At 42.3% G+C, this 15,014-nt stretch overlaps 1 protein-coding gene across 6 annotated transcripts in view; it reads left to right on the top strand.

Annotated features, from left to right (window-relative positions):
* PLEKHA8 (pleckstrin homology domain containing A8) overlaps positions 1-15,014 on the top strand; it is a 76,014-nt gene that overhangs the window by 26,306 nt on the left and 34,694 nt on the right. For 4 of the 6 annotated variants that reach the window (XM_032643328.1, XM_032643326.1, XM_032643327.1 and 1 more), the window contains exons 2-4: positions 11,377-11,493; positions 12,520-12,675; positions 14,398-14,522. In XM_032643328.1, the coding sequence (XP_032499219.1) occupies positions 11,377-11,493; positions 12,520-12,675; positions 14,398-14,522 (398 nt within the window). The remainder of the gene's footprint in view (positions 1-11,376; positions 11,494-12,519; positions 12,676-14,397; positions 14,523-15,014) is intronic. The other 2 variants (XM_032643330.1, XM_032643329.1) reach the window with 1 other exon arrangement.

The raw sequence follows: 15,014 nt of genomic DNA, 5'->3' as shown, positions 1-15,014 counted from the left end.
CATCAGTGATATTGGCCTGTAGTTTTCTTTTTTTTGTGACATCTTTGTCTGGTTTTGGTATCAGGGTGATGGTGGCCTTGTAGAATGAGTTTGGGAGTGTTCCTCCCTCTGCTGTGTTTTGGAAGTTTGAGAAGGGTAGGTGTTAGCTGTTCTCTAAATGTTTGATAGAATTCGCCTGTAAAGCCATCTGGTCCTGGGCTTTTGTTTGTTGGAAGATTTTTAATCACAGTTTCAATTTCAGTGCTGTGATTGGTCTGTTCCTATTTTCTATTTCTTCCTGGTTCAGTCTCGGAAGGTTGTGCTTTTCTAAGAATTTGTCCATTTCTTCCAGGTCGTCCATTTTATTGGCATGTAGCTGCTTGTAGTAATCTCTCATGATCCTTTGTATTTCTGCAGTGTCAGTTGTTACTTCTCCTTTTTCATTTCTAATTCTATTGAGTCTTCTCCCTTTTTACTTGATGAATCTGGCTAATGGTTTATCAATTGTTTTTATCTTCTCAAAGAACCAGCTTTTAATTTTATTGATCTTTGCTATCGTTTCCTTCATTTCTTTTTCATTTATTTCTGATATGATATTTATGATTGCTTTCCTTCTGCTAACTTCGGGTTTTTTTTTTTTCTTTCCTTAATTGGTTTAGGTGTAAGTTAAGGTTGTTTATTTAAGATGTTTCTTGTTTTTTGAGGTAGGATTGTATTGCTATAATCTTCCCTCTTAGAACTGCTTTTGCTGCATCCCATAGGTTTTGGGCCATCATGTTCTCATTATCATTTGTTTTTAGGTATTTTTTTATTTCCTCTTTGATTTCTTCAGTGATTTCTTCGTTATTAAGTAGTGTATTGTTTAGCCTCCATGTGTTTGTATTTTTTACAGTTTTTTTTCTGTAATTGATGTCTAGTCTCATAGCATTGTGGTTGGAAAAGATACTTGATGTGATTTCGGTTTTCATAAGTTTACCAAAGCTCGATTTGTGATCCAAGATGTGATCTATCCTGGCGAATGTTCCATGAGCATTTGGGAAGAAAATGTATTCTGTTGTTTTTGGATGGGATGTCCTATAAATATCAGATAAGTCCATCTTCTTTAATGTGTCATTTAAAGCTTGTTTCCTTATTTATTTTCATTTTGGATGATCTGTCCATTGGTGATAGTGGGCTGTTAAAGTCCCCTTCTATTAGTGTGTTACTGTTGGTTTCCTCTTTAATGGCTGTTAGCATTTGTCCTATGTATTGAGGTGCTTCTATGTCGGGTGCATAAATATTTACAATTCTTATATCTTCTTCTTGGATTGATCCCTTAATCATTATGTAATGTCCTTCTTTGTCTCTTGTAATAGTATTTATTTTAAAGTCTATTTTGTCTGATATAAGAATTTCTACTCCAGCTTTCTTTTGATTTCCATTTGCATGGAATATCTTTTTCCATCCCCTCACTTTCAGTCTGTATGTGTCCCTGGGTCTGAAGTTGGTCTCTTGTAGACAGCATATATACGGGTCTTGTTTTTGTATCCATTCAGCCAGTCTGTGTCTTTTGGTTGGAGCATTTAATCCATTTACATTTCAGGTAACTATCGATAGGTATGTTCCAGTTACCATTTTCTTAATTGTTTTGGGTTTGTTATTGTAGGTCTTTTCCTTGTGTTTCCTGCCTGGAGAAGTTCCTTAAGCATTTGTTGTAAAGCTGGTCTGTGGTGCTGAATTCTGTTAGCTTTTGCCTGTCTGTAAAGATTTTAATTTCTCCATCGAATCTGAATGAGATCCTTGCTGGGTAGAGTAATCTTGGTTGTCGGTTTTTGCCTTTCATCACTTTAAATATGTCCTGCCACTCCCTTCTGGCTTGCAGAGTTTCTGCTGAAAGATCAGCTGTTAACCTTATGGGGATTCCCTTGTATGTTATTTGTTGTTTTTCCCTTGCTGCTTTTAATATTCTTTCTTTGTATTTAATTTTTGAGAGTTTGATTAATATGTGTCTTGGCATGTTTCTCCTTGGATTTATCGTGTATGGGACTCTCTGTGCTTCCTGGACTTGATTAACCAGTTCCTTTCCCATATTAAGGAAATTTTCAACTATAATCTCTTCAAATATTTTCTCAGTACCTTTCTTTTTTCTTCTTCTTCTGGGACCCCTATAATTCAAATGCTGGTGCATTTAATGTTGTCCCAGAGGTCTCTGAGACTGTCCTCAATTCTTTTTTTTTTTTTTTTTTTTTTTTTTTTGCAGTACAGGGGCCTCTCACTGTTGTGGCCTCTCCCGTTGCGGAGCACAGGCTCCAGATGCGCAGGCTCAGCAGCCATGGCTCATGGGCCCAGCCGCTCCGCGGCATGTGGGATCTTCCCGGACCGGGGCACGAACCCGTGTCCCCTGCATCGGCAGGCGGACTCTCAACCACTGCGCCACCAGGGAAGCCCCTGTCCTCAATTCTTTTAATTCTTTTTTATTCTGCTCTGCAGTAGTTATTTCCACTATTTTATCTTCCACGTCACTTATCCGTTCTCTGCCTCAGTTATTCTGCTACTGATTCCTTGTAGAGCATTTTAAATTTCATTTATTGTGTTGTTCATCATTGTTTGCTCTTTCATTCTTCTAGGTCCTTGTTAAACGTTTCTTGTATTTTCTCCATTCTATTTCCAAGATTTTGGATCATCTTTACTATCATGACTCTGAATTCTTTTTCAGGTAGACTGCCTATTTCCTCTTCATTTGGTCTGGTGGGTTTTCACCTTGCTCCTTCATCTGCTGTGTATTTCTCTGTCTTCTCATTTTGCTTAACTTACTGTGTTTGGGGTCTCCTTTTCGCAGGCTGCAAGTTCGTAGTTCCCATTGTTTTTGGCATCTGCCCGCAGTGGGTAAGGTTGGTTCAGTGCATTGTGTAGGCTTTCTGATGAGTGGGACTTGTGCCTGTGTTCTGGTGGATGAGGCTGGTACTTGTCTTTCTCGTGGGCAGGACCGCATCTGGTTGTGTGTTTTTGGGTTTCTGTGAACTTAGTATGATTTTAGGCAGCCTCTCTGCCAATGGGTGGGGTTGTGTTCCTGTCTTGCTAGTTGTTTGGCATGGGGTGTCCTGCAATGGAGATTGCTGGTCATTGACTGGAGCTGGGTCTTAGTGTTGAGATGGAGGTCTGTGGGTGAGCTTTCGCCGATTGGTATTATGAGGGCCCGGGAGGTCTCTGGGGGACCAGTGTCCTGAAGTTGGCTCTCCCACCTCAGAGGCTCAGGCCTGACACCCTGCTGTAGCACCAGGACTCTGTCAGCCACATGGCTCAGAAGAAAAGGGAGAGAAAAAAAAGAAAAATAAATAAATAAATAAAGTTACTAAAGTCAAAATTTTTTTAAATGATTAAAATTTTAAAAAGTGATTAAAAAAATAAGAAGAGAGCAGCCAAACGAATAAACAAATCCACCAGTGATAACAAGTGCTAAAAACTATACTAAAAGAAAACGGACAGACAGAACCCTAGGACTAATGGTAAAAGCACACCTATACAGACAGAATCACACAAAGAAGCATGCACATACACACTCACAAAAAAAGAAAAAGAAAAAAAAATATACATATATAAAAAAAGAAAGAGAGAAACCAAATCAATAAACAAATCTACTAATGATGATAGTCTCTAAATACTAAAGTAAGATAAACATAAAGCCAGAAACAAATTAGACGCAGAACGCAAACCCAAAGTCTACAACTGTTCCCAAAGTCCACCTCCTCAATTTGGGATGATTCATTGTCTATTCAGATATTCCAGAGATGCAGGGTACATCAGGTTGATTGTGGAGATTTAATCCACTGCTCCCGAGGCTGCTGGGAGAGATTTCCTTTTCTCTTCTTTGTTCGCACAGCTCCCGGGGTTCAGCTTTGGATTTGGACACGCCTCTTCGTGTAGGTCAGAATTCTAAGTGTGTCTGTTCTTCACTCAGACAGCAGGGGGTTAAAGGAGCAGCTGATTAGGGGGCTCTGCCTCACTCAGGCTGGGTGGAGGGCAGGGTACGAAATGCGGGGCGACCATGTAGCGGCAGAGGACAGCGTGACGTTGCACCAACCTGAGACGTGCCATGTGTTCTCCCGGAGAAGTTGTACCTGGGTCACAGGACCCTGGCAGTGGCGGGCTGCACAGGCTCCCGGGAAAGGAGGTGCGGATAGTGACCTGTGCTTGCACACAGGCTTCTTGGTGGCTGCAGCAGCAGCCTTAGTCTCTCATGCCCGTCTCTGGGGTCCGCAATGATAGACGCGGCTCGCGCCCATCTCTTGAGCTCGTTTAGGCGGTGCTCTGAATCCCCTCTCCTCGCGCACCCCGAAACAGTGGTCTCTTTACTCTTAGGCAGTTTGAGACTTTTTCCTGGACTCCCTCGCGGCTAGCTGTGGTGTACTAGCCCCCTTCAGGCTGTGTTCACGCAGCCAACCCCAGTCCTCTCCCTGGGATCCGCCCTCCAAAGCCCGAGCCTCAGCTCCCAGCCCCCAGCCGCCCCGGCAGGTGAGAAGACAAGCCTCTCAGGCTGGTGAGTGCTGGTCGGCACCGATTCTCTGTGCGGGAATCTCTCTGCTTTGCCCTCTGCACCCCTGTTACTGCGCTCTCTTCCGTGGCTCCAAAGCCTCCCCCCACCCCGCCACCCCTTGTCTCCACCAGTGAGGGGGCCTCCTAGTGTGTGGAAAGTTTTCCTTCTTCACAGCTCCCTCCCAGACATGCAGGTCACATGCCTTTTTTTGTGTGTCTCTTTTTCCTTTTGCCCTACCCAGGTACATGCAGAGTTTCTAGCCTTTTGGGAGGTCTGAGGTCTTCTGCCAGCGTTCAGTGGGTGTTCTGTAGGAGCTGTTCCAGATGTAGACGTATTTTTGATGTATTTGTGAGGAGGAAGGTGATCTGCACATCTTACTCCTTTGCCATCTTGAAGGTCTTCCGCATGTATTGGTCTTATATCTTGCAACTTTGCTGAACTCATTTATTCTAATAGTTTTTTAAGTAAGTGGATTCCTTTTTTTGTTTGTTTGTTTAATATACAGGAGCATGTCTGTGAATAGAGGTAGATTTGCTTCTTCCCTTCCTCTCTGGATGCCTTTTGTAGTCTAATTGCCCTGGCTAGAACCTCCAATACAGTGTTAAATAGAAGTGGTGAAAGCAAGCATCTTTATCTTATTCCTGATCTCAGGGGAAAACATCCAGTCCTTTGTCATTGGGTGTGATGTTAGCTGTGGGGTTTTTGTAGATGCCTTTATCAGGTTGAAGAAGTTCCCTTCTACACCTAGTTTAAGAGTTTTTATTATGAAAGGGTATTAGATTCTGTCAAATGCTTTTTATACATTTAGTGAGATAATCATGTGATACCTTAGAAATATTAAAGAAAAATCCAACTCAGGGTTGAAGTGAAAAATGGACATCTATTAGTCCATGTAACTGAAAAGTCCAGAGGGTATCTTATCTATAGGTATTACACAGTCTGATCGAAGTGTTCAAAAAATGTCATCTAGATTTGCTTCCTTTCCCTGCCTCCCTCAGATCCTCCCACCCGCTTTCCTAGTGTGTGTCGATCATGTTTAGGTCCATGTGATGGCAAAATGACTTCCAGCAGCTCCAGGTAAACATCTTTGAGACCAAAGAAAAAAGAGAGACAGTCTCCATTTCTCTCCACCTTTCCCCAGTCCCAGCAAAAGTCCCAGAATTATTTCTGGTTGGATCCCTTGCCTGTCTTGGAACATATCATTGAGGAAAGGGGATGTGAAGCTCCATTTAAGCCTGAATCATAGGCCCACCCTGGGGCTAGTCAGCGCAACCCAAACTACCTGGATAGAGTGTGCAGAAGGGGGTTTTCAGGAACAGAAATGTGGGAGGTGGATGCTGGGTTGCCAAAAATAAATGTCCACTGTACCTTCTATAGTGAAATAATCCAAGATAATACAAAATATGTGAAATTGGCATTTAAATACTTTAACCCCGTAGCCCATCCCTGGCAGCGGTAGCTTATATGAGCTAAAACTTTTCCCTGCTCATGGAAGTTTCTTGTCTAATCTTCTGAGCAGGGAGTTTGGCTGACACCACTTTCCATGGCTAGTAAGGGATGGCAAAAAAAAAGGGAGTAGGGTTGGACAGGAAGATAGTCTAATGGTAATTGAATGGATCAGGGACTGGTATAGACCCACAGTTTTCATCTGCTATTTTGTTACCTTGAATATTTTATCATTTTCAAGTGTATTAGGGTTCTCCAGAGAAACAGAACCATATATATACATATGAGGAGATTTATGATAGGAATTGGCTCATGCAGTTATGGAGATTGTGAAGTCCTACAGTCTTTTCTCAGCAAGCTGGAGAACCAGGAAAGCTGGTAACACAATTCAGTCTGAGTTTACAGGCCTGAGAATCGAGGGTGGTGGATGGTTCAAGTCCTGGTCTGAGTCTAAAAGCCCAAGAATGAGGAGCATCAGTGTCCAGGGCAGGAGAAGATGGATGTTGCAGCTCAGGCACAGAGAGGAGATTCACCCTTCCTCTGCCTTTCTGTTCTACTCAGGCCCTCATTAGATTGGATGATGTCCACCCGCATTGTTGATGGCAATCTTTACTCAGTCTGCTGATCCAAATGCTAATATCTCCCAGAGACCCCCTCACAGACACACCCAGAAATAATGGTTTACCAGCTATCTGAGCATCTGGTAGGCCAGTCAAGTTCATACATAAAATTAGCCATCACCCAAACCAAGGTAACAGCAGATTAATTTAAAACAGGAAGTGCATTAATGGCCTCTTCATCATGCATGCCTCTTTTCTCATGCAATTCATGCATCATTCCTGAGCTGTATCTGAGCTTCCCAGGAGTGTACATCGTGAAAGAGCAGTGTGTCTCTACATTACTCTGGACTCTCCATTGCTCTGCCATTAAATCTCAGATAATGGGAATGAGACATCTGTGGTCTCTTAACACGCCTTCTGAAATTCTAGGAACTTTATGCTTTAAGGAAAAGTTTTTCTTGGTCATAGTTTTTATAGTTACAAACTACAGAATAAAATAATTGAAACTCTTCTAGTGTCATTATAACTTTTCCTAGGTAAATACAGAACCTGTTACAGAGAAGGTATTATTTCAGTTACTATTATCATTTACAAGCTACTTTTAAAATATATTGCAGCTGTGCTGTGCGTGTGTGTGTGTGTTTGGGTTATTTAACATTTTTCAGATTCCTGTAAGATAAACCTAGTTTATACCACATTTTTTCAATTTTTAGGCATTTTTTTTCACATTCCAACAGCTCTGAAGTCATGAAGCATCTGAGAATGAGTATCATGTCATTGCTTAATGGGCAGGTTATTTTTTGGTTTTTTTTAATTGAAGTATAATTGATTTACAATGTGTTAGTTTCTGGTATACAGCAAAGTGACTCAGTTATATATATATTTTTTCTTTTTCATATTCTTTTCCATTATAGGTTGTTAGAAGAGATATTGAATACAGTTCCCTGTGCTATACATTAGGACCTTGTTGTTTATCTATTTTCTATACAGTAGTTTGCATCTGCTAATCCCAAACTCCTAATTTATCCCTCCCCCTTTGATAACCCTTTGATAACCATGTTTGTTTTCTATGTCTGAGTCTATGACTGTTTTGTAAGTTCATTCGTATCTTATTTTAGATTTCACACATAAGTGATATCATATGATATTTGTCTTTCTCTGTCTGATTTACTTCACTTAGTATGATAATCTCTAGGTCCATCCGTGTAGCTGTAAATGGAATTTTTTCATTCTTTTTTATGGCTGAGTATTCCTTTGTGTGTGTGTGTACACACACCACATCTTCTTTATCCATTCATCTGTCGATGGCTATTGTAAATAGTGCTGCTGTGAACATAGGGGTGCATGTAGCTTTTTGAATTAGAGTCTTTTCCAGATATATGCCCAGGAGTGGGATGGCTGGATCATACAGTAACTCTGTTTTTAGTTTTTTAAGAAACCCCCATACTGTTTTCCATAGTGGCTGCACCAATTTACATTCCCACCATCAGTGTAGCAGGGTTCCCTTTTCTCCACACCCTCTCCAGCATTTATTATTTGTAGACTTTTTAATGATGGCCATTCTGGCCGGTGTGAGGTGACACCTCATGGTAGTTTTGATTTGCATTTCTCTGATAATTAGTGATATTGAGCATCCTTTCATGTGCCTATTGGTCATCTGTATGTCTTCTTTGGAGAAATGACTGTTTAGGTCTTCTGCCCATTTTTTGATTGGGTTGTTTGTTTTTTGTTATTGAGTTGTATGAGCTATTTGTGTATTTTGGAAATTAAGCCTTGTCGGTCACATCACATGCAAATATTTTAGTTTATCTTCAAATTAATGGTATGTGATGGTTAATTTTTTGTGTCAACTTGCCTGGGCCATGGGGCGCCCAGACATTTGACCTAACATCATTCTGGGTGTGTCTGAGGGTGTTTCTGGATGAGATTAACATTTGAACTGATAGACTGAGTAAAGTAAATCGCTTTCCCTAGTGTGAGTGGATCTCATCCAGTCAGTCGGAGACCTAAGTAGAACAAAAAGGCTGAGTAAGGGGTAGCTCCTCCTGCTTGATTGTTGAGCTGGGATACTGGTCTTTTCCGGTTTTCTCAGTCTCACTGAAACACTGGCTCTTCTTGGGTCTCAAGCCTGATGACTTTTGGACTGGAATTACAGATTGGCTCTCCTGATTCTCTAGCTTGCTGACTGCAGATGTTGGAATTTTGCAGCCTCTATAATTGCATGAGAAAATTCCTTATAATAAATTATATATAGATTTACATACATATTATTGGTTCTGTTTCTTTGGAGAACCAAGACTAATACAGATGGGGTCCTAAATTATAAAATATGATGATTGAGGGTATGCTGAACTCCCTCTACTTGAGAGTCATAGTGGATTTGGAGAGTGTTCACACCAAACATAATCATGGGAGTTGAGCTGTAAGGGAGAAGATGCTACTGTTCTGTACCAGGATAGCTTTCTAGCAATGGGGAGTCAAGGTTTGGGGGTTGTTATGCCAGGAGGGACAGTGTTAGAAAGACATAATTTTCTTCCCAACTCTGTTACGTACTTCCTGTGTGACTTTAGACAGGTCACTTAATCTACCTGGGATTGGTTTCCTTCTCTGTAAAATGAGCTGGTCGGACTAGGTGATTTCAAAGGCCCTTTCCGTTTCTCAGATTCTTAGGGATTGATTCTTCTGTTTCAGTGAGGGGAGATGGCATAAGGTATAAATAATGACTCTCTTGCAAAGGGCTACAATATCACTAATAATATCTGACTCCAGGAGTGTTGGTTATCTACCCAACAAGACAATCTGATGATCAGTTTGATTTCCTGGGTTGTAATGTCTGTGCCAAGAATAGTAGCCCTCGGGTTTGTGTTTCCGTAGAATTTGAAGCCAAGGTCAGGAAGCATCACCTTCTGAAATAAAATTTTCAAGTTCACCCCAAGAGGTTTTCTAGCCAGTAATCAACTTGTGGGGGTGTTGAGATAAGGCCGTGGGGCTCCTGATGTCCAGTAAAGGGTCTAGGTTCATCGCTGGGAAGGAAGTCCCCAGTATAAGATGGAATAAGAGGAACATAAGCCATAGTTGTAGAATACGTTACTCATCTTTGATTGAGAAGGCTTATAGGGAAGGGTATTTCAGTGACTGGTGTGAGGGTGGATATTGAGAATTGGTCTTTATCCAATTTTGTTTAAGGAAGTGAGAGATGTGGTACCTGAGCAGGCCTGAGTGTTCTGGTTCCTAGAAAGCAGACCCTGATGAAGTAAATGATGAGTGAAACATCTCGCTTGCCACCTAACTCCTGTGCCTGAGCTTAGATTTAGTGCTGACCATTCAGCCTCCTGATTAAAAATGTAAATTTCCCTGAACTATGATCTTAGGCTATGGGTGCTCCAGGAAGTGCACTGATCTTCTGTTATAACGTAATAAATCGATGCTGTTACCAGAAGGGGAACCCCTTCCAGGGCCCAAGAGTGGGCTCTTGTCTAACACCCGGGAATGAATTGTCCGAGGAGACACACATGCTGACAAAGCAAAAGACTTTATTGGGAAGGGCCCCCCGGGGGGGGAGAGCAGCAGGGAAAGGAAACCCAGGAGAACTGTTTTGCCACGTAGCTCACATCTCAGGTTTTATGGTAATGGGGTTAGCTTGCCGGGTCGTCTCTGGCCAGTCATCTTGCTTGTGCCCATATTTGGTCCAATTCCTGGTGACGCACGCATCTCTCAGTCAAGGTGGGTTTCTGGGACATCGGCAGGACATATTATGGCTGGCATCTCCTCCCTCCTTTTGGCCCCTCCCGATTTCTGCCAGCTGGTGGTAGCTGGTCAGTTCCGTGTTTCTTATCGAGACCTCCTGTCGTGAGATAACTCATGCAAGCAGTTATTATTCTGCCTGGCCAGGGTGGGCGGTTTCAGTTAGTGGTTCCCTAACAATACTACTGTGACATCAGTTGGTGACTTACGTATTTAGCTGGTGTGAGTCAATTCCCAAGGGCCCATCAGGTATGTACCTGAGCAGCCCTTGGGGCTCTGCGCAAAGCGCCTACCAGCCTTCGCTCCAGCTGTCTCAGCTGTAGAAGAGTCTAGTGAGAGAAATGTATCCTTAAAAGCCTATGGCATTTCAGAGAAGGAAAAAATACATCTGATGAGGAGACTAACAAGGCTTATGCAGAGGTAGTCAGGGATGACATTTTAGGAAGATCCAGTCTGAGCAAAAGCCCTGAGGCAGGCACACAGCAAGTAAGTTTGGTTTGACTAGAACATAGGTTGTGTAAGAGGACTAGATAAGATGTGTGTTTCCACTGAATATGGTTCGTCCCCTGAAATGCTGTGAAGTAAAAGTAGTTAAGCCCTTGAATGTTTTAAGATTATTCCATTTCAGTGGATCAATACCAAATAGTAAGTTTAAAGTTATCTTTCCTTAGGGAACATATGACCCTAGGCAGGCGTATTAGACAGCACTTCGCATGATGTTGAAAGGGCAGCATAATCTTTTCTCTCATTTCTAGGTTTGAAATAATTTTTCTTAACCAGAGGGGAGGAGGGAGAGCAAGGATGTTAACAATAATCTTTGGAAAATACTAATCTTTTATCTTAGAAAAAGTAAAAATCAAAGATTACTAGTACTGTATTAGGGGGAAAAAGGAATAAAAATCATAAGTAATCCCATTACCTAGAGAATCATCACCATATTTATTGCTGATCCTTCCAGACTTCTATGCAAAAATGAGATCAAACATACAGATCTTTTCTAACTTATTTCTTTCCCTTAGAATTTTCCCCCAGAATGTAAGTTCCTTGGAGCTAGAATCCAGCATCCTTTGTTAGGTCCTATTCCTGTGTCCTGGGAAGCAGTAATTGAGACCATGCTCTTGCTTCTGTTTTCAGGTTGGCAGCCTCGGTGGTTCCTTCTCTGTGGGGGAATATTATCTTATTATGATTCTCCTGAAGATGCTTGGAAAGGCTGCAAAGGGAGCATCCAGATGGCGGTGTGTGAAATTCAAGGTGAGAAGCCAAGACACTTGCAGGTTTTATTTTTCTTTCTGTTTCTCCCCCAAAATAAAAAAAAAAAACACTGGCTTCTGTGTGCCTTTCTTTGCTGCTCCCATAGTATAAAGATATATAATGTTACGTCCCCCAGAAAAAGTCTTACAAGTCAGACCTAAAACTGCAGCGAGTTTTTACAAGGAGCTTGGTTTAGAGGAAGTCAGAATAAATGAGAGCAATGTGCTTAGTAACCACACATGTAGTGCTCATTCCTTGGTCACCTGCTCCCCTCGGGCTTGTGGCAGTTTGCTAAGCTTATTTGTCTTTTTATTGCAACATCAAACACTTCTGTGTTTAAGTCACGACGCATACACACCTTCTCACCACCACCACCATGCTCAAAACTAAACAAGCAAACACCTAACAGACCTGCAAATAGCCTTTTCTTCTTGGTTTTGAGAATCTTGAGACATGCTGAGGGGATGTGGCTCAGAAACCGACTAGAGGGGAATTTGGGGCATGGGGCTGGGGGTGAAGGAGAGTGTGGCTTACTTGCTTCCTCTCCTAAAGTGTTCTAAGGGAATTCTCACGTTTTTGATAGGACTAGTGAAGGAAAGTAGAAAGGAAAGATGTGGTGTTCTTGATTGCTTTTCAATAACCCAAGGAGAGAAAGAGTACATCCTTACTTGTTTGCATCAAGCCTTTTTGGCGGCAGAGCAGCATACTTTACACACACACACACACACCAGAAGAGAGATTTTTCCTCTCTCCTCTTATAAATGATCCTAAGGAGATTTAGGTGATTCTTTTTTAGGCCAAAGTCCTGGTGAGACCTTGGAGCCAATTGCAGAGTTTTCCTTCTCCATTAGCAGAGACCTCTAGGAAGAGATAAATAAACCAGGAGAAGTAGTAAGGGCTGACATCCTCTCTTGGAGGAAGCTCTCAGTGACTGGCGCGCCAGTTAAGCTCAAGAATTTGGATGGAGTGGAGGCTACCCAGATAGGGCTTTTCTGGGTTTCTGACCTCCCTATGCCTTGCTTCCAGTTCATTCTGTAGATAACACACGCATGGACCTGATAATCCCTGGGGAACAATATTTCTACCTGAAGGCCAGAAGTGTGGCTGAGAGACAACGGTGGCTGGTAGCCTTAGGGTCAGCCAAGGCTTGCCTGACAGACAGTAGGACCCAGAAAGAAAAAGGCAAGTATTGATTGTCCTCTGGACTGGGAACCCTGGGAATCACCTAGTGGCATCTCTGGGTTCCCATATTTGTTATCTTGCTTCTGACCACCTAGCCATAGCCAGCTTTTTTTTTTTTAAAGTAGTTATGTATTCAGTATTTTACTTATTTATTTTTGGCTGTGTTGGGTCTTCGTTTCTGTGTGAGGGCTTTCTCTAGTTGCGGCAAACAGGGGCCACTCTTCATCGCGGTGCGCCGGCCTCTCACTATCGCTGCCTCTCTTGTTGCGGAGCACAGGCTCCGGACGCGCAGGCTCAGCGGCCATGGCTTACGGGCCTAGTTGCTCTGCGGCATGTGGGATCTTCCCAGACCAGGACTCGAACCAGTGTCCCCTACTTTGGCAGGCAGATTCTCAACCACTGCACCCCCAGGGAAGCCCCCATAGCCAGCTCTTTATATCATGCAAATGCTGTATATCTCAGTGGACCTTAAACAGTCTATACCTGAGTCTTCTTTCTTAGCATGTCATAGTAGAAAGAATGCAGGTTTTGGAGCCAGATACAACTGGGTTCAAATCATGGCTTTGTGACCTTGACATAGGTCACTTAACCTCTCTAATCTTCAGTTTCCTTATATTTTGAAAAGAGGTAATTACCTATCTTAGAAGGATTACCATGAGGTACCTCGTCTGGCACAAAGTTGACTTGTGGTAAAGAGTAGCTGAGCCAGAGAAGCCTTGGATCTGGTATTTCCTGCAGTAACACCCCGCTTTCCCCGCCCTGTTCCTGGGGTAGATGGATACTTAATTGTCAGGTTGCTGCTGCTTAATGCTCATTGACTCAACATCATTAGGTCTCCTGAGAACCATGGCATAACTTTCTATTTTGCCTGGGTCACGAGTGCCAGGGCTTACTGCCTGAGCTCTGCCTTCCCAGCCCCCCAGCCTCAAATGTACACCTGAAAAGATTGGTGGGAGAGAGGGGCCTCTGGGAACAAGTGTTTCAGGGGACCTTTCTCATGACACATATGGCAGATGTGCTTAACTCTTCAAGTAGACACAGTAAAATGACCTATTTGTTGGTTGTTTTTCAATGCTAAGTCGAGAGCAAATTCTAGACACTGTCAGCTCTGACTCAGATCAGGTGGTAATGTGCAGCTTTTTCACGGAGAAGCAAGCAGAGGCAGTTATGATTGTAGCCGAGCCCTCAGCGCCAGGATGGCTGGAGTGCCGTGCTAATGAAGGAGCAGCAGGTGTGCAGAGGGTGCCGTTCGCCTTGCCAGGCAGCATGCTGGACCAGTCCTCTGAATTCACAAGCTGTCTTATTAGTGGTAATTGCATGTTACTGAACACTGTTTCCCAGTTTTGAGCACTGGATAGATAGCTGTGACCCCATTTTACAGATAGGAAAACTGTGGCAGAACTGAGACCAAAACCCTGAACCCTTGACTGTTCCCAGTTCTGACACAAGTGGATCAGAGGTATACTGTCTCCTTCTTCCTGTACTGGTGATCATTAAATATGTTGGCTCAAGAAATAGTGTAGATTACTTCAGAAGACTAGAAATCTCCTTTTTCTCTTTTTCTTGCTCCCATAACTTCAAATATGTCATATCTGTAACCCATACTATAAACATCTGACTTTAGGCATAGATTATATTTCACTTATCTGTATAGTATGCTAACTAGTATATCAGTTATTTATTCTGGGAATTAAATTACGTTTTCATCATTTTGTTATTTAGAGTTTGCTGAAAACACTGAAAACTTGAAAACTAAAATGTCGGAACTAAGACTCTACTGTGATCTTCTTGTTCAGCAAGTAGATAAAACAAAAGAAGTGACCGCAACTGGTGTGTCCAATTCTGAGGTAAAATACCATTCTTCTTAGCCACGTGACAAGTAGCGCCAGATGTTGCTTACAGGTGCTGCTTATTCTCACATAATCCCTACCTTGGAATTTACTGTTTTTCAGAGAAAAAAAGTGACAGACTTCAACAAAGAGAAGTGTGTGCATTTCAGCATATGGAAGCGTATAGTTTTCCTTCCTGGGATGAATTCAGGATTAATTAATTGATAATTTTGGAACTTTTAACTTTAGTACTGATGTACTAAAATATGTGTCTCCCCAGTTTGCATAACTTTCTAAAATATAACCTTAGCTGTCTGGCAGAGCCACTTCTATACTACGCATGTGGCTCCTAAGGTGACAGCATCATGTCTGTCAGTAATATGTATCTGTCACCTCTGATGAGACTGTAACAGGATTTTATTTCACCGAAATAGATGTTCTGCTTGAGTAGAGACTAGTGATTTCAAAGATAGAGACACAGCTTCATTTCTCTTCATCATCAGCAAGGAT

Source organism: Phocoena sinus, chromosome 9 (genome assembly GCF_008692025.1).
Source record: "Phocoena sinus isolate mPhoSin1 chromosome 9, mPhoSin1.pri, whole genome shotgun sequence".
Classification (NCBI taxonomy): Eukaryota; Metazoa; Chordata; class Mammalia; order Artiodactyla; family Phocoenidae; genus Phocoena; species Phocoena sinus.
The sequence above is the reverse complement of the archived record's forward strand: the minus strand, read 5'-3'. Positions and strand labels throughout refer to the sequence as shown.